At 41.9% G+C, this 21,493-nt stretch overlaps 1 protein-coding gene across 3 annotated transcripts in view; it reads right to left on the bottom strand.

The window, feature by feature from the left end:
- znf385d (zinc finger protein 385D) overlaps positions 1–21,493 on the bottom strand; it is a 47,557-nt gene that overhangs the window by 5,900 nt on the left and 20,164 nt on the right. For 2 of the 3 annotated variants that reach the window (XM_035750919.2, XM_035750920.2), the window contains exons 3-6: positions 15,176–15,283; positions 11,428–11,596; positions 1,040–1,390; positions 593–774 (exon numbers count right to left, since the gene is read on the bottom strand). In XM_035750919.2, the coding sequence (XP_035606812.2) occupies positions 593–774; positions 1,040–1,390; positions 11,428–11,596; positions 15,176–15,283 (810 nt within the window). The remainder of the gene's footprint in view (positions 1–592; positions 775–1,039; positions 1,391–11,427; positions 11,597–15,175; positions 15,284–21,493) is intronic. The other variant, XM_035750921.2, reaches the window with a different exon arrangement.

The following is a 21,493-nucleotide window of genomic DNA, read 5'->3' as shown; positions in this document are numbered from 1 at the left end:
ATCAACAAAATGGAGTCGTGGTCAGCTTTTCCGAAAGGAGAGCGGGGCACGGCATAATATTGTTGTCAATAGACTGGACATTGGCGAGTAGAATGCTAGGGAGTGGCGCGTGATGTGCCCGTCTCCGGAGCCTGACCAGAAGACCGCTTTGTTTCCCCCTTTCACGAAGTCGTTTTTTTGGGTCGCCGGCTGGGATCCATTCCGTTGTCCTGGGTTAAAGGCAGAACACAGGATCCGCTTCGAGAAAGTCAAATTCTTGGTCGTACTGATGGTGAGTTGACGCTGCTCTTATATTCAGTAGTTCTTCTCGACTGTATGTAATGAAACCTAAGATGACCTGGGGTACCAATGTAAGAAATAACACGTAAAAAAACAAAAAACTGCATAGTTTCCTAGGAACGCGAAGCGAGGCGGCCATCTCTGTCGGCGCCGGAAGTAAGAGAGACAGATACAGCTATACCACTGATAAGAAACATGACATTTTAAATATAGTGAATTCACAATTTCCATGAACCAAATTCACAATGTTCACTCATGGAACTGTGGTAATATACAATGGCTAATGTTCATGTAACACCCTGGTGTATCCCACCTGTTTTAGCTGTGTCTCAGAGTTGACGTGGACATCGCAGATCTCACAGTGAAATGTTTTGTTCTGCAGGCCCGTGGCTGCCTTGGTGGGCGGAGCTAGATTACTCTTGACCCCTGGCCGGGGGAAGGACTTGATGGAGCCCACACCACTCCTGGCCTCTAGCATGGTCTTGTGCTTCGTACCTGGATGATAAAATAGGAAAAAGTGAGCCACAATAAGGTCTTTCAAGCATTTGCATCCACAGTCCTTTGCCAATATTATGAAACAGCATTGAGAGGCACTGACATTATTTGCCAATGAATAGACCCTACCAATCAACTGATGGACATGATTGGCTGTGTTATTCACATTGACAGAAGAGTGAACACTATTTAAGAGCTGCTATACAGGATTAGCGATCGAGCCCCTCAGGGACAAGAGACCCTGAGAGGAGGGCAGATCTCTCACCACTGTTATGAGCCTCCAGTTGGGATGCCGAGTTGACGGCCATCTTGCAGAGCGAGCAGTAGAGCAGACGCCTGGCTTTCTCTTCCTCCGTCTCCGGGTCTGTCTCAGCCTCTTGCTCCTCCTCCATGTCTGGTTCTATAGGTGAGCTGGGTTTGGGCGAGGCCCTGTCGTCCCATCCTGTAGCTGAGGTAGTCTCTGTCCCTGTGGATGAGTTGGGACTCGATGCCAGCGTAGGTGCCAGGGGTGGTAACATTGATGTCATGGGTGCCAGGGTTGATGCCAGGGATCCCAGGGTTGGAGCCAGTGTGAGCACAGGAGATAGTGGTAGCGGCGATGCACCTGGAAAGCCATCTGCAGAGGGCGATAGATATGCTATTTCAGCAGGGAAGGTAAATTAACATGTTACAAGACGACTACTGCACCAAAAATAATTGTCTCATGTAGAGAGATCAAAGTCATCTATGGATCAATAAGATCTGATGAGAGAAACAACACAAGTCGTTATAAAAAATACAGTGAACTGGCTCCTCATTTACCAAAATGACATTTTAGTCTTGGCAGCATCCCATGATCGATGTCAATTCCTCTCAGTTCTCTCTACTGCAATGACACAGAGTGAAGATCGGCAGCCAAGGGAGCAAATCAATAGTGAATTATGTCGTGCTATTTTAGCGAACCACTATGTATGGCTCTTATTTATCCCAGTAGACGTGTCAGAGAAGCACAATACTGATGGGAGTTACAACATCACTAGACATACATTTATCACAGTCCAAGAACAAGCAATTCATTCACTTTCTGCTATTAAGGTGATTTTGAGAGCAGCTGTTAGTTTTGGTATGTAATTACAAACACAAAAATGCTTTCATTTATTAGTGTTGATGAACGTAAAAGAATGAATGTGATTTGTGACAATTTAATGTCGTTGAGTATTGATCAATCTTCCAGTGCATGAATTGTAATTGCTTATTCCATAAGATCTCAATTAAATTATTCGAAGACTTTACATGAAGTTTCACATGACCCCAAACCATTTAATTCATAATACTCTACAATATCCACATTACAATGCACACCATTAACTCTAGTTGACACTTTTGATACTTGATATTTTTGTTATATCATGATGCCGCTGTCATGACGTTGCCCTCTTTGGGTATAGCAAACCCATCCCCCTCTTGCCTTCAAGTAGGCTGCTGTGGTCAGAGAGACGTCGTAAATTCCTGAGGATCTCCTCATGGACAAACAGTATAGAGAGAGTACATTTTCATAGAGAACAAAATAATTCCTTCCACCTCACAGAACTTGAGGTACGAACAAATATCATGTTCCGGAGAAAGTATAAAAGATCGGTGAAGAATCCAGCTACGAACTGGTCCTCAGATATGAGGTTTACATCTAATTGTTGTATAAGATGAATGAGTGAGTATGATACTGTTTACACAATTTTACAATGTGATTTTGGACCGTTTAATGAAGGAAAACTCAAAAAGGGGATTGGAGTTAACTAAATCAGAGGACAGCCCCTGAGCCCAGTTAGGGTCAGACCCTGAGCCCAGTGAGGGTCAGACCCTGAGCCCAGTGAGGGTCAGACATCCTGGACCGCCCCTGAGCCCAGTGAGGGTCAGGCGTCCTGGGACAGGCCCTTTTCTGCCATTCTGAATAAAACCCAACTTTGAGAAATTATCACCAGACCATGTTTTTCTCCATTAGGAGGAGACAAAGGTTGAAGACCATTGCTGAATCTTTTAACCATGCCACGTGGTTAAACTCTTAGACTATCGATACCGACAGAATAAGAACAAGACTTTGATATTAATTACTAGTCCGCAGCTAGGAATTCGGTGTCATTGAACGCGAAGAACGACAACCACCGAAACATCTATTCTATAACGAAACTAATGAATGTCACTCTGAACAATCCACTCTAACCACAACCGAGAGAGAGAGAGAGAGGGAGAGAGACGGACAATTCTACAAAAGAAACAAACTTTTTACCAGAGATCAAAACGACACACTGAGCGTAAATATATATATTGATTGCAATTGTTCCCGAATGAGTGAGCAGGGATTAGCATTTAAATTGTTATAATTATCACTCTGTAGTGACTTCATAAGTCGACCCCCACTTCCCTTTTGTCTAACAAGCCGCAATGCCGGTTTAGCCCACTAGGACTCATTCTTCTATCATTTCTTGTAACCACATTTACCTTGTTTGTTTGTTTGTATATGCATTTCTGTGAATTACTTAGTTAGTAATAAATACATTATTTAAGACAATTGATGTATGGATGACTCATAGTGAAGACTGGGTTTGTGCAGATAACCAACAATTTACGACGTTTGGAATGTGACTATAGTGAGGTAAAGTAAATAATTATTTAATTCGAAGACTAATTGAACAGATAAAATATCTGAAAAGTTATTTTAGGAAATTATAACTTTGTAATCTGAATATTTTTCCTTGGTGCCTAGTTAATTACATTTACATGATTAATCAGTTGATTGCGTAATACTAATTACAGAGAATCTTTGATAAAAACTATGTCTTCAATTTAATGATAGTAAAGACACGACACCACCATAATTAGCATTTGGGTGAATCTTTAATTGGATGGTAATTGATGGTGGGCTTCACATTGTCACCGTTGAATACTGTTTATGCTAAGAGGAAAACAATAACAGTGCCCTCACCCCCCTGCAATTATCATCCAGCTACTCCCAGCCTTCTCTTGAGTGCCAGGTATGAAAACACCCCGCAGACACTAAGCCAATCCCTCAATCAAAGCCAAGTCACTAGAGACCAAGAGCTGTCAACCTACCTCCTTCTGTGGGCAGGCTTTCAGCACAAGATAATGATTTGATTTGTCCTTGAAAAGCAGGGTTAAATGTGTTTTTGTAGTTTGTCTGTCAACATGCATGTATTGCGCTTGCATGCGCACATGTGTGTCTCTATACATGTGCTTTTGAGTATGTACTCTCTCTATGTACACTGTGTTTTTGTGGTGAGTATACGCAGTATGTTATATTTACAGTATGTGTGTGGTTGTGTACTGTTCACACACAAGCACGGATGTGACTCTTCGTTGCTTCATCTTTTAAACAGGAAATCCCATTTCAGTGGCACACCTCCATTTCAATCAAGGGCGGCCTGTTCAAAAGGCAATGTAGACACATGCATGTGCCTGTTCTTGCATTGCAGGGCACTCATGTTCCATAACGCCATTAAAAGCGCCATTCGCCTTTCACGAGCAGGTGATTATAGTGTACTTGGCTGGCCTAAAACGCCCTCTACTCTGGGAAGGCTCCAGTAATCCATATCCCCACTCGCTGTGACCTAACTGGCTCTGTTAAGAACTCAATCACCTCTCGTTAATGAAGGTAATGACTGTGATCAATCTAGAGAGGCGGCGGGTGGGGACTGACAGCTATGGGCTGAGAGAGGGAGGGGGGTAGTGAGGGAGAGAAAGAGAGAAAAGGGAAGATAAAGGGTAATAGAGTAAATAAGGAAAGGAGTAAGGAGATGGAACGAGAGCGTGAAGAGGGAAAGAGAGATTGGAGAGGAAGCAACAGTGAGAGAGAAGGAGGGAATGAAAAATATGTGATAAATATGTGAAAGAAAGGAAGAGGAGGGAGTGCAAGGGCCCCAGAAGGAAAGGGGGAGGAGAGGAGATCAAATCAAAAGAGGGACACAATTAAAGAGAGAGAGAGGGAAAGAAACAAAGAAAGAGGGAGTTTGATTGGGGAAAAGAGACAGCTATCATGACCCTCTTGGAGAGCTCCTCATCTTTTTCCTCATCTGTTTCTGTTTACTCCCCCAATTTTGATCTTGTCTCATCGCTGCAACTCCCCAACGGGTTTGGGAGAGGCGAAGGTGGAGTCATGCGTCCTCCAAACATGACCCGCCTAACCGCGCTCCTTAACATCTGCACCAATGTGTCAGAGGAAACACCGTTCAACTGGCGACCGGGGTCAGCCTGCAGGCACTCGGCCCACCACAAGGAATCGCTAGGGCGCGATGAGCCAAGTAAGCCCCCTCGGCCAAACCCTCCCCTAACCTGGATGACGCTGTGCACCGTCCTATGTGACTCCTGGCCACGGCCAGTTGTGGAACAGCCCGGGAACGAACCAGGGTCTGTAGTAATGCCTCTATCACTGCGATGCAGTGCCTTAGACCAATGTGCCACTCGGGAGGCCCACGTCACCTGTTTCTATACCTCTATAGCTCTCAGTTTGCCAAGGAGATTTCCTTTGGCGATAGAGCAGAAATGCTCTTCTCAAATCCTTCCACTCTCGTTAGGCTTCCAGGCAATCACAGAGCGCCCCATGAGATCTGATTACCTTTCTCAATGATGCTGGATTAAGCGCTTTAATTAAAATGATTGAGCCCCATTATATGCCACCATGACTTAAAGGACAGAAACCCCTCAAGGCCCTGCAGTTGTGAGGCATTCTTTCCTTTGGTACAGAAGTGTATTTATAATGTTAGTGATTATCATTTGGATAACAGAGCAAAATTATCTTTGAGATATTTCACAGCAAGGGTCAAAGATCTTCCGTTGACTCGTTCAGCGCCTCCTTCCTCATTGGAATTCATTCTCCAGACAAAATCCTTTTGAAAAGTTTCTACAGCTTTAAACCTCCTCAGAACTTCTCACAAATGAGGGTATTTACAGTAAATCATAGTTCCACGCAAGTGAAAAGCAGGTTTCATGCACAGAGTCATCAGCTTTGCCACTTTGTGATGCAGGTCTGTGTGTAAGGGCATTTTCCAACTCAGTGAGTACAGATTTGGATCTTTGAATTCCTTGTTGGTTAGGAGACGTGCATGGGGAGCTTTAGTGGTTAACTGATGGCTGAACAAGCCTAAGCTAGCCCCCATGTCCCATGCCTTTTCTATTGTGCAGCTGCTGTCAGTGCAGGCATGGCTCCCCTGACAATCTGCTCCTTAATAGCTAATATCAGGGTACATTTCCTCAGGCACTGGACTGGAACAGAGAGATGGTGACTGCGTTATGGGCAACTCTTCTCTTTCTTAGCCACGTGCATGCGCACACACATGCACACATACACAGACAAGACACCCCCACACACATGACATGTAGTGGCTAAGTCATTGGCTAATCTATACAATATCACTGTGGCCAGCTGTCAATTCGAAGCCACACTCAAGTTCACAAGTCGAAAACACACACACACACATCCTAAAAATGCATACAGAAAATACATGAACTCACATGTACACAGAATGTGTGTTATAATGGCTCTTTGGCAGAAGTTTTGCATCAACACTGAGATCCCACTATCAAGAGAGGCTGCAGTTCCTCTCCCCATTCCTCATATCTGCTCTCCGTAGCCATTTCTCTTCCCTGACCTCTGCTTTTCATTAGAGGAGCTCAAGGGCACTGATATACCGCTAAATACTTCAGCCCTAAAGATAATGTGGCGTTTACCCGCCTCGCCAATTAATTTCCCTGACATCTGAGCACATTAATATTCATTACCCAACGCCACTTTTGACAAACGGATGCTCCCACGCTTTGTAGACACGACAGTGAGGTGGAGGAGAAACCTGCTTGTTTTGTTTTGGGAGGTCAGTGATGAAAATGATTTATGGCTATTTGTTCCCTTCCCGGTACGTGTTTAATGGTCTGTCTTTGAGGCCTTTCAGGGTCTTATTTTTAAACATTATTTTGTGAACAATATTTTCCACAAAGTGAGATGTGGGCTTGCTCTTGAAACACACCTATGAGTGAGCTCTGGACTGCATTTCTTTAACAAATGCATAAATATTAAAATATATACTGGCTGAATAAACTAAAGCTTGTTTTGGAATTCACTAGGTGTGTACCAGACTGAAGGGTGATATCACTATCGCTCTCGCTAAAGGGGGTTTCAATTAAGAAAACATGAGGAGAACCAACACATACATTCACGAAATCCCCCAGTGTGGAGCAAACGTTATATTAAAAAGTTACCTGGTATACTCTACCTTCACAACTCCAATCAAACTTTATTTGTCACATGCGCCGATTACAACCGGTGCAGACCTTAGTGTGAAATGCTTACTTACAAGCCCGTAAACATATATGCCCCTAACACAGATATTCCTGCTTTCATGCCAAAAATGATAACCCTGTTCAATGAGTATTGTGTTTCCTTTGGCGTGGTGGCCGGAGATTTTAATTGCACCCTTAACCCAACCCTAGACAAATCATCTCAAGTCCCCATCACAAATCCTAGATCTGCAAAGATGTTGAACTTCTCTTACTAAAGAGATGGGACTGATGGGACTGGAGAGTGAGTAATAGCTCATCTATGGACTATACATACTACTCTAATGTCCATAACACCTACTCCCGTATAGATTACATTTTTATCCCAAACAGTATCATAAATTCAGCCACTTGTACAAACGGACCCATAGCACTTTTAGATCACGCCTTTGTCCACCTCCGCTTTGACCTCTGCAAAAACATCCCGAGGTCAAAGAGCTGGAAATTCAACACCTCCATGCTATCAAACGAAGCGCTCCATACATTGGTAACTACATGAATAGACGACTACACACAAGACAACAAAGATTCTCCTGTTTCTCCGGCCACAATGTGGGACGCTGCCAAAGCCACACTAAGAGGTCATCTAATTGAATATGCTTCCTTTAAGAAAAAAGCAATGGAAGCACACAGGCTAGATCTTGAGAGGGAGCTGGAATGCTGTGAAAGAATACATAAACAATCCCTAGACAGCACCTCCTGGAGTCAACTTAAAGCAGCCAAACCCAAACTGAATTTGGACTATACTTGGGAGATTTAAAATACGTTTTCTTTACTAAACAGAAATACCATGAGTATAGCAATAGGCCGAGTAGATTGCTTGCTTACCGATTTAAAAAAGAGCAGTCAGAGCGTACAATCACGGCTATCCGAACAGCAGAAGACGAGGTCACATATGACCCAAAAAATATCAATTGAATTTTTCATGATTTTTACTGCAAACTATATACCTCTGAGAGAAAACACACAGAGGCAGAACTCCACTCCTTCCTAGAGGGACTCTCGCTACCTAAACTATCAGATACCGACCAAGAAGATCTCAACTCCCCCTTCACTCCTGAGGAGATCCTGGAGGCAATTACCTCCATGCCACCTAACAAGTCCCCAGGCCCAGATGGATTCCCCAGAGAGTTCACCAAACTTTTTGGCCCCAGCTTAGCCCTATTTTCATGCCAATGCTGGATGATTTTTGCAAAAACTGAGTTCTTCCAGACTCATTGCACACAGCTCGCATCACAGTGTTGCTCAAAAAATACAAAGACCCTCTATCCTGCTCGTCCTTCTAGCCCATACGCGTGTTGGATTTCGACAACAAAATAATTACCAAATTGCTCGCCAAAAGACTAAACACTCTTCTTCCCAAAATAATAAAAGCAGATCAAACTGGATTTATTAGAGACAGATACTCTTCTGGTAACATTTGCCATCTTTTTGATATTATTGATCAAGTAAACGCACAGAAGACCCCTGTCCTGCTGGCTTCACTGGATGCTGAGAAGGAGTTCGACAGGATGGAGTGGAGCTTTCTGTTCTCAGTCTTAGAAAAGTTCAATATGGGCCCAGACTTTATTAAATGGATCAAATCACTATACTCTCATCCAAATGTCATGGTGACTACTAACGGACTGAATTCTGACAGATTCCCTTTGGGACAGGGCACAAGACAAGGGTACTCGCTGTCCCCCCTGATATACTTGTTGGGAGCGGAGCCGCTAGCAGAGTTGATAAGGAGCAATTCAAGAATTACGGGTGTTTCTGCAGGCGGCCTGCAGCACAAGATTTCGCTTTACGCGGATGATGTCTTTGCTCTACATATCCAACCCTGAGAAATCCCTCCCATTTTAGACACATTTGCTCAGTATGGCAAGTTTTCAGGTTATAAGATACATTTGAACAAATCCACTGTCTGCCCTCTCAATATTACACTCACCATCTCTATGAAGACACTATGTCCTTTCCAATGTAAAACAGCGGTTTCATAACCCCAGATCTGAATAGGATCTGGAAAATTTAAGGAAAATTATCTTCCACTCCTGGATCGAATCAAGATCTCCAAACCTGGATCTCCTCCAATTAGCTTAGTAGGAAGAATTAATGTCATCCGTATGAACATCCTCCCTAGACTGAACTATTTATTTCAGATGCTCCCATGCTATCTCCCAGTTTCCTTTTTCAAAACAACTAACCAAAGCATCACCAAATTTATATGGGGCAATAAAAAACCTAGGATCAAGTTCTCCACTCTATCGAAACCTGAATCTAAGGGTGGTCTTGCCCTTCTCTCCAAATCCGCAAGATACTAACATGGATCACAAACAGACAAGAGTCAGCGTGGATTCAGATAGAAGCCCAATCCTGTGGTTCATTGCCACTAAGCTCAATTATATTCATTAATAACTTTAGTGAAGTGGGCAACATAGCCAAAACCTTTGTGATTCATAGCACCCTACTAGCGTGGAGGGACTGTAAAAAATACCTGGGCATTTCCTCCCAAATATGTTCTCACTCGCCCATAGTAGGCAACCCAGACTTGTAAAAAGTCCTGAAGGATGCCAACTTTAATCTTTGGCATACTCTCGGAATCAGAACCTTTTCAGACCTATTTCATCAGAAAACCACTACACTGAAATCTTTTCAAGAGCTCTGCAGTGAATTCAATGTGCCAAGATCCCATTTAAAAAAAATATATATCTTCAAATTAGACATGTCATTTCCTCATTTACTTCCAAGAGGAGGTTTAGAACTTGAATGAAGTTGAATGAAGTTGAAACCCTTCTTGTCACAGCACAATCCATTAAATGCTAAATCTCTTATATCTATAGACTCCTTTCTGAGAAAGCAGGCTCCTCCTTTACTCCTTTGAAAATAATCTGGGAAAAGGACCTTGGTCTGACTATCAGTGATGAGTTATGGGCGGAGGTTTGCGACAGGGTATACTGCTCCTCTACTAATGTAAAAATGAAAGAATCTAATTACACATTTTTGTACAAATTTTATTACACTCCTTTGAGACTCCATAGAATGAAAACGGACATCTCTCCTAACTGTAAAATATGTACCTCTGAAAGTGGAACCTATATGCATGTATTTTGGAACTGTAGAGAGATTGCCAGATTTTGGCAATCTATACATACTGCTGCACAGAAAATACTAGATGTACCGTTTGAAATGACCCTGTGTATCTATCTTAATGCCCAGCAGGACTTTGTTCTTGATCCTGACAGAGAAAATTTGCTTATGACTATTACATACTTTGCTAAGAAATGTATACTTCTATTGTGGGCCTCTAATACCCCTCCTACATTTAAAATGCGGAATGACCAGATTGTTGACCAGTTTGTTGACTAAATATGTTGATACCCTCTCTGTAAATTGTGAATGATCCTATTCTGCAGGTGTGAGCATGCGGGACCAGAGGGTTCACAATGCAGTGTAAAGAGGAATCGCAGAACCTGAGCTCAATTATTGGGCGGCAGGTAGCCTAGTGGTTAGAGCGTCGGACTAGTAACGGAAAGATCGAATCCCTGAGCTAACAAGGTAAAAATCTGTCGTACTGCCCCTGAACAAGGCAGTTAACCCACTGTTCCTAGGCCATCATTGAAAATAAGATTTTGTTCTTAACTGACTTGCCTAGTTAAATAAAGGTAAAATAAAATACAAAAATATGGATGCTTATATGTGCTCCAGAAATGTGCTCCTGGTTTAAAATCGTTTACTCATGGAACATTGGATTGTAGGCCCTATACTGAGGCACTCAGACCTAATCCTGGAGAGCCATGGTCCAAGGTTTCATTGGTGCTGTTTTATTAGGCAATTAAAGATGGATACAGGAAGACTTCACGAGTGGACAGAGGTTACCCAGAGAGCACTCTGGTTCTCCAGGTCCAATGGGTTTAGCTGTAAGACTAATGGAATTGACAGAAGGTCACCCTCCACTGACTACATTTTAGGAAGATTAAAAGACAGTGAAGCTTATCTGGTCCTGGTGCCTGTCTCCTGTAGTAAATATACATCATCAAGACGTCTCCTGTATCTACTTCCTCCTGCTCCCAACTTCCTCTATTGTGACACCATGATCAGATATACAACATGTACAGTAATGTTATCCAGGTGAAAACAAATGGATGTGGAGAAAGAGAACTATCAGCACACTGTTTCTGTACTGTTTTCATTTGCAACACGAAAGGGACCTGGTCAGGTATTTCGTCAGACTCGGCACCTTTTGAAATTTGTTGGATGGGTGTGACAAAGGAAAGAGTGACAGACAGAGAGAGTGGATGGGGATTGGAAAAAACAGTGGATACGGAAGGAAAGTAAAGGAAATTGACCAACCTTTCCTGTCAGTGCCGTAGCACATTGCTGGAGGGTTGATGCTCTTAGGGGTTTCATGGTTGGTGGTTTCCTTGGTGACCACTGAACCTCGGAGCTTACATTTGGTAGTGTCCAGAGATTTCAGCTTCTTGGCGTGTTTTGTTCCTTTGTAGTGGGCTAAGGCTTGGCTCTGTGAGAAGAACAAATAGCAGGCTCAATTTAAACCTGGCCAAACTGTGACCAAAAACGAACTCAAATCAGTGGCTCATGAAATATACATAACACAGTGAGCAGGTATTACAAAGCTTTGCCTTTTATAGTGCTGAGTAGACACAAACTTTAAAGGGGTTCAGCATCAAAATAACATTAATGACATTAACAAGGACAATGCGCTGCAGAGTTTGTCCCAGGTTAATTTACAATGTTATCCATGCTCCTTTGCAGTATAGTATCAGGGGCCATGTGATAGTGAATCTGTGATAGTCTGATGTTTCATTAATGTAGCTGTTTGAGTTTAGAGTCCAGACACGATTCTTCCAAGATTCACCTTCACAACGGATTTACCCAGACGCATGGACTGGGCCACATGCAAGAACTTTCAGTCGTCCTTGTTTACCTCCATCTACTTTCTGGCTAACTTGGCCCGTGACAAGAATTCTTACTTGCTGTTTGCAATTTTTAGGAGAAAATTTCTCCATGCCATTACAGCAAATCAACTAAATGGAAATTTCCAGAATAAAACCTTTTCTCTACACTCAACCTAAATTGATTTAGTCTGTGGAGGACAATGACAATTATTGGCATTGGAAAATGCATTAAATACTAAATCCTCTAATGCAAGGAACCAAAATACATTTCTGGCCTTGGCACGTGCCTTCTAACCAACATCTCGCAGATACAGTGCGGGAAGATACCTACATGATAAGAGCAAGATCATTTAGATTTTTCTGAATGGCAGCCAAGCCTCGATAATCATGTCATCAGAATAAGACCCTAGATATTTATCGGAAAGGAGTATCAAGCTCATCAACTTGCACTTTCACCACCCTGTGAAGTTCATAACTTATTTCATCTGTAGCCTAACATACAGCCTGCTAAACGAGTCGTAGTGGAAGGGCCACACAATATCATCGCGTGTCTTCAAATTTACTTCGATATGATGATTGTCATTCTATCAATATTTGCTCATAAAGGCATTTCCCCCTCCATTTCCTGCATCATTCATTTTACAGAGACAAAAAGATCCCACCTTGTCTAGCGTATTTTGTTTGGTTGAAATTTGGAACGTTTTCTGACAAATGTGCTGGTTCCATCAGGCCTGTCACGCCATTTTTTATCCGACATATTCTTTACACCCATAAAAAGGTTGGATGGAAACCTGGTTAATGTCTATGTTATCTTTCCTCCAATATATTGCTTCCTTATGTCATGCTCCAGTTATCCAAGCCATCGGTGGATTTTTGCCAGAAGACAAGTGATATGGATGAGTGTTTAGTGTAATCAAGACCATAATTCATCTTTCATTAGAGCAATGATGTGGAAGAATTGCCTTAACCATACTTGAGATTTGACACAGACCAGATTAAGGTGGGGAAGGAGGCAATCCGTTTTTGGATGGTCTATAAGTGAGAAAGACATCTTATCAAATAAGACTGTCAATTAGCCATTTAGTCAGTCAATCATCGCACAAAAAGATTTAAGTGGATTCCCACGTGTGATATTTCATGTTCTGTGCATTCTTTAAGTCATTCGTAAAATATACTCGAAACATATAGATCAGCCAAACCGGTGACATTTTCTGGTTGGGTTATAGTCACTATACAGTATATGGGTGGCTGTATGGAAATATATTGCTGGTGGTGTAATTAGATCAATAAAACCACATGTCTGTTACTTGAACTCTGTGAAGCATTTATTTGGGCTGCAATTTCTGAGGCTGGTAACTCTATTGAACTTATCCTCTGCAGCAGAGGTAACTCTGGGTCTTCCTTTCCTGTGGCGGTCCTCATGAGAGCCAGTTTCATCATAGCGCTTGATGGTTTTTGCGACTGCACTTCAAGAAACGTTCATCTTTAACTTCAGGATTGACTAACGTTCATGTCTTAAAGTAATGATGGACTGTGGTTTCTCTTTGCTTATGGTAGCTGTTCTTGCCATAATATGGACTTTATCTTTGACCAAATAGGGCTATCTTCCGTATACCACCCCTACCTTGTAACAATAGCTCCAACACAACCCAGGAAGCCAAATACCATGATGACTCCAATGACCAAGTGCAGTTTTAGAGCTGGGACTGCTACATCTGCAATACTGCTTCCATCCATATTCACTTTGGTAGATGGAGACACCCATAAGGATGCATCCATCAATCCAGGGCAGCAAGTTGAAGAAGAGAAGCAGATACTTCAGGCCCTTTTTATAGACTGACATTGTCTGTCAACAGCCAAGCAAGAGATGGAAAGAATCAGCGTGAAGTTCTCCACAGTGTGAGACTGGTTTGGTGGTAGTGAGTGTGTTTGTCTGGTTTGGTGGTAGTGAGTGTGTTTGTGGCTTGTGTTTTACCGGTCACCAATCAGAACATCAGTAGTTCTCTCCTCAGGTTGAAATGTGAAGAGACATCCTCCTCGAAAAAATAGTTATACTGTTTCAGCAAGATATTTGAGAGCGGTGTCAGCTTATTGAGGCATTTTTTACTTAGCGCAGAGGAAAACTGGGTGGGAAAATCCCAATTATATGGTACAATGGAAAGACTGCTTTAATTCAATCATATTGTATGTATTTTAGTTTTTTTCACCACTCAAAAGTTCAGGTACTCTGTTCTTCACCAAAGTAAGCTAAGCTACACACACCATCCACCACCCAAACAACCTCCAAGTCCACCAGGTTTCTCCATCCAATTTAAACTCCTATATAGACAATCTGCAAAGATGATAAAAGTATTTTTGATGCCCAAGTGACATCAAACTGAAATGTATTCTCCCTATCTCGGCACCACGGAGATTTGATAGGTAAACACCATCTTTATCTGTTTGCTCAGGAGTTGTGATTGATGGCTGGGATGGATGATGATTATCCTGAGCTAGACCTCAATGCTGAAGAAATAATAACCGTCGCATTGAGTAATCACTAGCACATTGGGGCCCTGAATAGATAGCTAGCTTCCTTAGAGGAGGAAGTATGACGATGCCATTTTGTAATGCTACTGAATTAACTACCCTTGGCTCAAAAACGTGTTTTCAATTGTAGGAAAATGCGTATTGATGGTAAGAATAAGGAAATTGTACATTCAGCTTCCAAGCATTTTAGTAATGAGGGTTATATCAGAATGACTTTGTTTATTATTAAACACAACTGCTGTAATGTATTGCAAGATAACAGTTGCATACTCCAACTTTAAAGCCGTTACAAGAAAGTTGCCCTAGATTACAGAGATGGCATGTTGTGCTGGATATATTATTCAGGACACATCCTCATTTGAGACGAGTGACATCATGTGCTATTTCACAACTGACTTAAGGATGCAATGTGTCCTCTTTTATAACAAATTACATATACTTTTCAAGATTCATGAGCCCATTATGTCTTATGTTTCAAGCAAGACTTTGCTTGAAGTGTGACCTCATCCACATCTTCTGCGATCCTGTAAATATGGGTCGAACACGTAGGAGTGGACCGTCGTGCTTTGTTATTCAGGTCAGTACGACTCAACACAACGCAGGATTCATCGAGGGCATTTGGTACCCCGTGTGATCTCCAGAAGCTCCCTCACCTGTGAGTTGAATCTCAGTTGGCACACGCTGCACGAGACGTGTCTTCTCTTCGTCAAGGGAGGAACTCCAAAAGTGTGATGCATAACAGCCTTCTGAACTGGGTCCATCTGGGGGGAGAGAGGAGAGTATAGAATCTAAGTGAGATACAGTGTTAGAGCGGACCACTAAATCAACCACCTTACATCCCTTGGTGTGGTGGAAAGAGGAAATGATTTGCTTTAGAGCAGGGTTCCCTAACTTGCGGCAGGTGATTTATTTTTATTGTTATTTATTTTTCTATTGCTGGACACAAAAGACTGTAAAAACACCAGCAAATCAGCTACAAGTTATTTTAATTTTGGAAATCTGTTCCATAGGAGAGAGATAATATGTGATCGTATGTTTGAAATTATTCTGTTTTAGTCAAATATTATATATGTTTGGGCTTCTTGCGGTCAATTTGCAGTCTACAAATTATTTGTAATTATGTTCCGGCCCCCTGACCATCCGCTCAAGAAAAGATTGGCCCGCGGCTGAATATAGTTGATGAGCCCTGCTTTTGAGCTTCTTTGGGGGTTAGACATTTAATATTAGCTACTGCAGCTGTCTTCCAACTCAGACACAGACATATTGCACATTAATCTTAGTCAGTAGACACAATAAAATGTAATTGTTCACTCTCTCTTTGGTCTTTCATTGTTCAAATCAAGTTCAATAGTCATCAGCCAACAATGCATGATCAATTCAAATAACGTCGTGCTGTACCCCAAAACAAAAGTCTATCGATCAAATTCTGTAAGTTTAGGGCAGGAAGAAGGTGTAAAAGATACTTCTGTTGAAGCATTTGCTTCCTTTATCATGTGTTGCTGCACCCTCTTCCTCTCTGTTTGATATTGTTTGCACCTCAATCTGTCTAATGACCGAGCTTAAAGGAGTGAACAGCAATCTAACAGAGAAAAGTTCCATTGTTAGACCTGGATTAGGGGAGCTACCTGCTGTTGGCTTTCTATACCAAATACATTAAACACTTCATACATATTTTTTTTAATGTGCATTAGATCAGTAAACTCAAATTAATTGGGTAAAATTTGATTGAAACCTTGAATTTTGAATTAAAATGACAGTAATCAGGCGGGGTAGCAATGGCTTTGAATATGTCCGTGTAAAAAAAAGAGGTTAGATATACACTACTGTTCACAAGTTTGGGGTCACTTAGAAATGTCATTGTTTTTGAAAGAAAAGCAATTTTTTTTGTCCATTAAAATAACATCAAATGTATCAAAAATACAGTGTAGACATTGTTAATGTTGGCTAATTGATCATTAGAAAACCCTTTTGCAATTATGTTAGCACAGCTGAAAACTGTTGTTCTGATTAAAGAAGCAATAAAACTGGCCTTCTTTAGACTAGTTGAGTATCTGGAGCATCAGCATTTATGGGTTCGATTACAGGCTCAAAATGGCCAGAAACAAAGAACTTTCTTCTGAAACTCGTCAATCGAGAAATTGCCAAGAAACTAAAGATCTCGTACAACGCTGTGTACTACTCCCTTCACAGAACAGAGCAAAATGGCTCTAACCAGAATAGAAAAAGGAGTGGGAGGCCCCGGTGCACAACTGAGCAAGAGCACAAGTACATTAGAGTGTCTAGTTTGAGAAACAGATGCCTCACAAATCCTCAACTGGCAGCTTCATTAAATAGTACCTGCAAAACACCAGTCTCAATGTCAACAGTGAAGAGGCGACTCTGGGATGCTGGCCTTCTATGCAGAGTTGCAAAGAAAAAGCCATATCACAGACTGGCCAATAAATAGAAAAGATTAAGATGGGCAAAAGAACACAGACACTGGACAGAGGAACTAAATTTGGATTAGCTAACAGAATGTGCCATTGGAACACAGGAGTGATGATTGCTGATAATGGGCCTCTGTACGCCAATGTTGATATCGTTTCCAGCTACAATAGTCATTTACAACATTAACAATGTCTACACTGTATTTCTGATCAATTTGATGCTATTTTAAATGGACAAAAACATTGCTTTTCTTTCAAAAACAAGCACATTTCTCAGTGACCTCAAACTTTTGAACAGTAGTGTATATAGACGGGTTAGATGACAATATCACAAAACGATGCACGAGCATCCACAGCAGGAGTCTGTGTGCTGGTTTGATTCCGGACCGTCAAATCGCTATAGCAACAATGACAAGAAGCTGCCATGTGGGGAATCATAGGTGGATCGTTTCAGCTTGTTGCATCTTGTTATTGATAACTTGGTTTTGAGGTGTTTTTGACTCTTGCCACGTCTATGCTAATGTGACAAACATTTGCTAGCTAGCTAACCAACTACAGTAACAATGTATTTGAGAGACAATAAGTGCTCATTGTGCTAATGTATTTATGTTTCCAATAAAGATTTGGAGAGGAAATATCATTGACATGTCAACAATCCTTTGATTTTAAGCCAACCCTGCCTGTTGTGCTCCACAGTTAAGCACGCATCGGTTTATTGCTAAATAACCCACCTGTCCATAGATCTAGATCTATAGGGCTATAACTATACTATTAAAAGGGAACATTCTACAAGAACATAACTGGATTAACACAATCATAAAATGTCGACACAAGTTCGTGAGTAGTGCTATACTGTGGGCAAATTGCCGAAACGTGTGTTACGCAACATTCTTCCATTGTAAATCTCACCCAGGTTTTGGAGAGAGGATGACATGAATCTGGCACAGGTCCCTGGCAGGGAGAGCTTTAGTACCGATACATTAGCTACAGCCTGCTGGGAAATAGGCTAATATGGAGGGCTGGAAACGTATCGAGTGTGAGAAACATCTGTGCCACGGAAAAAAGGATGACCTTCGACTTAAAACACGCACTGGGCTCGAGTGTCAGAAATACCATCACAATCAGTGTCAAATTAATGTTGGGACAGGGCTATGTAGACTTAGAATAATAAACACACAATACACCAAAGTTACTAGGGAAGCACTTCACACAAGTAACCTTGGTGTTTTTCGGTGTATATTCAGTGTGTGTTCACATAGCGTCATCACATAACGTTCACAGAACTCTCTTCTAGATCTACTGTATAAAATCTGTCCATTACACAGTCCTCCACCATAAAGCTGCGGTCTAAGGCCCCGTACACACTCTGGTTGTACAACTGATGTACAACGTATTTGACACAATGGTGATACAACCTGATAGAGCTTGTCTGCGAAACATTTTTTTTGCAGTATCTCTACAGCACTTGTGTAATTATTTTGGAAAAACTCTGTTGTATCACAACCGTTTAAACAAATGTGTTGTAAATCAGTTCACACTTGAGTGTGAACAGTGCCTTAGCCAGCACAGCTGCATTCCAAGCGACACATTATGCCTCCACCATACTCTCCCATCAGCCACCCACTGCGCCACATACTCCACAGAGAACCTCCTGCTGGGAGCCGGCTTCAATTGAGATATCTCCCCATCCACACTCACATCTTTATGCTAAGTCACACGCCTGTTATCAAAGCCCACGTACATGTAGTTTTCCCTATTTTATTCTCTCTTTCCGTGCGAGTGTCTCCTTTCATTCACGTGTCCTCTGTGATTCATGCTGATGTGCTGGGGAGATGTCAGGGGACCATGACGATAGAGAAATAACCATGCTGTTTAATGGATACTATCCGACAGCCGACAGCAGCATGTCTGTCGGACAGCTCAGCGCGTAGGCTGTGAGACTGGTTCACTCAGAGCAGGTGATAAGATGCAGTGGCAGTGTGTGTGTGGGTGATGTTCCCTTCCTAACTGTGATAAATTTGGCAAACAAAACACTGAGCACTATGTTTGTTCATTTATCAACATTATATTTTCTTTATGCCCATATATCACTGAATAAAACATTAGGTCAAATGAATCCATAGATCAGCCTTTTTGCATATTGTCATAATTATTTTCAAAATAATAGTATTTTGTGTTCTTATACATTTAGTAAAATACTGTGGCCATACTTATGCTTTATGTGTCCTCGTAGTCTACTGTTTAGGATTCCACCACTGCAGTAATGTGATGGCATCAGAGAGAGAGAGAGAATGAGAATGAGAGAGAGAGGGAGAATGAGAATGAGAGAGAGAGGGAGAATGAGAATGAGAGAGAGAGGGAGAATGAGAATGAGAGAGAGAGGGAGAATGAGAATGAGAGAGAGAGGGAGAATGAGAATGAGAGAGAGAGGGAGAATGAGAATGAGAGAGAGAGGGAGAATGAGAATGAGAGAGAGAGGGAGAATGAGAATGAGAGAGAGAGGGAGAATGAGAATGAGAGAGAGAGGGAGAATGACTGGTCAACAAACTGAGCCAGCCCCAACCGTGAGGTCTGAATGTTCCATTCACGGCCGCCAGGCACGCTTACCATTAACTAAAGTGGGATGAATGACCTGTCAAAAGTAATCCTCCGTCCTATGCGTTTCCCAATTACCTCGCTGCCTAGGCCAGTCAGTTAGTTATCATCAGCCATGCCGCTATAGATTGTTGCCACACCAAAACATTTGCAAGTCAAATGCGGGGGAAGCTCATAACTTATGAGAAACAACAAGCTTCCCAGGTGTTAATAAAAACGCACACCCTTATCACATGAGAGGAAGTTGAGAGGGGAAGAGAGGAAGCAATGAGGTCTGGGGGGTGAAGAGAAGAGAGTCTGCTGTAAACTGAGTGCACAGACTAGTGGATTTATCCCCTGAAGATGTTGAAAGACAGAGGTAGAGAAAGATCAATCCATTTTCCCCCACTGTCTTAGTACAACTGTTAAACTTTTGAGTACTTTTTCGTAATCATGTACTGTGAGAAGTGAATATGTTTGGTGTAGTATGGATTTGTTTGCAACAGGAGGAGAGATAGGGAGAAGAGAGAGAGAGAGAGAGATGAGAAGGAATTTCCCCATAGTGTACTCGAGTGGGATAGAAACACGGGATAGGAACATTCACAGTGACCGTGAGTAGAATGAAACTCATAGAATCTTGATTCAATTTAATATTCTAATAGCAATATTATTCCGTTAGTGCAGATCAATTTGATCTTCTTCAAAGTGTTAACTTGGCTCAAAAAGCCCCAGGGAACAGTCTGTTTTCTTTCTATTGTTGCACTTGTTTATCTCTCCTCCTTAGAGTTGAAGCATCTCAAATTGAAAATGATTCAAGTGTGTTTCTTCATCATGTGTAGACGGAAATAGGTCTAGTGGATCTCAGTGGAATTTGTGTGTGTGTGTGTCTATCATTACTATGCAAAGGGGCAGTAGCACTGTTGAGCTCTTCAATTGGGCTTCTTATTCAATATGCCGCACAGAAGGCTGGGGTGGGGGGTTCATTATGCATATTGCTCCTGTGCATATTACTGCTTTTTAAGGGGTTTTAAGAGGTTTTGGATTCTATAAAAGGATGTAAGTTTTATGCTGTTGTTCCCCTTGATACAGGCACTTACTGTCAGTAACGCTAAATAAGAGTGTTATATGATTCAAATGTAAGTAGAGAGCGAGAGAAAGAGAGAGAGAGAGAGAGAGAACCTGAATGGACTACTTTTGATGAACACAGAGCAAGCATAATGATAATTCTCTCTCTCCCTCTCTATTTCTCCAATCTCTCCTTATAACCCATCCTTTCTCTCTCTGCTCTTTTTCTCCGTTGCGCCTCTCGTTCCACGTATCTATACCTCGGTTTTCTGCTTCTTGTCTCAGATTGTATTTTCTCCAGAAGGAGCGGTACTTTAGCACTTTCCCATCGGTCTTCACCGCTGACCCCTCTCACCGCCATCAAGATCAGTCAGGATGAAATATTCAACTAGGGTGTCTCCTCTGCTCCCCAGAGCCACCTGGCTGTCTCACACTGTCCCTCGACCTGCTCAGATGAAAATATAACACCTTAACCCCTGCCCCACCCACCCCTTGCCTCAGAACAAAGCACATCTGAGCTCCATCAAATTGTCTTTATCCATAGACCTGTCACGCATGACATGATATAAAAACCCTAACTAACACCTAAAACAAATCAACTTAATTCAATGCATCATCAGCAATACAATATCTTCCCAGGTCTTGAGCCAAACTCACCACAATAAAAAAGTGATTTCATCTTTCGCATATTCATCACAATTCATTGGTGTACCATAGATCAAGTTGATGTGGTTCGGTAGTGTTTTGCTAATTGCCTTCATAACCGAATTTTTATTCTATCAATCTATCAAACCTCTCTGGCAACACCCCGCTGGATCGAGGGGAGTTATTCTCTCGTGACATGGCTCAATGAAATCTAAGATGAAACAATTTATCTTCTCATAATATTCCCCATGAATATCAAAC

This window comes from Oncorhynchus keta, chromosome 34, assembly GCF_023373465.1.
Source record: "Oncorhynchus keta strain PuntledgeMale-10-30-2019 chromosome 34, Oket_V2, whole genome shotgun sequence".
Classification (NCBI taxonomy): domain Eukaryota; kingdom Metazoa; phylum Chordata; class Actinopteri; order Salmoniformes; family Salmonidae; genus Oncorhynchus; species Oncorhynchus keta.
This window is presented reverse-complemented; position numbering and strand designations above follow the sequence as displayed.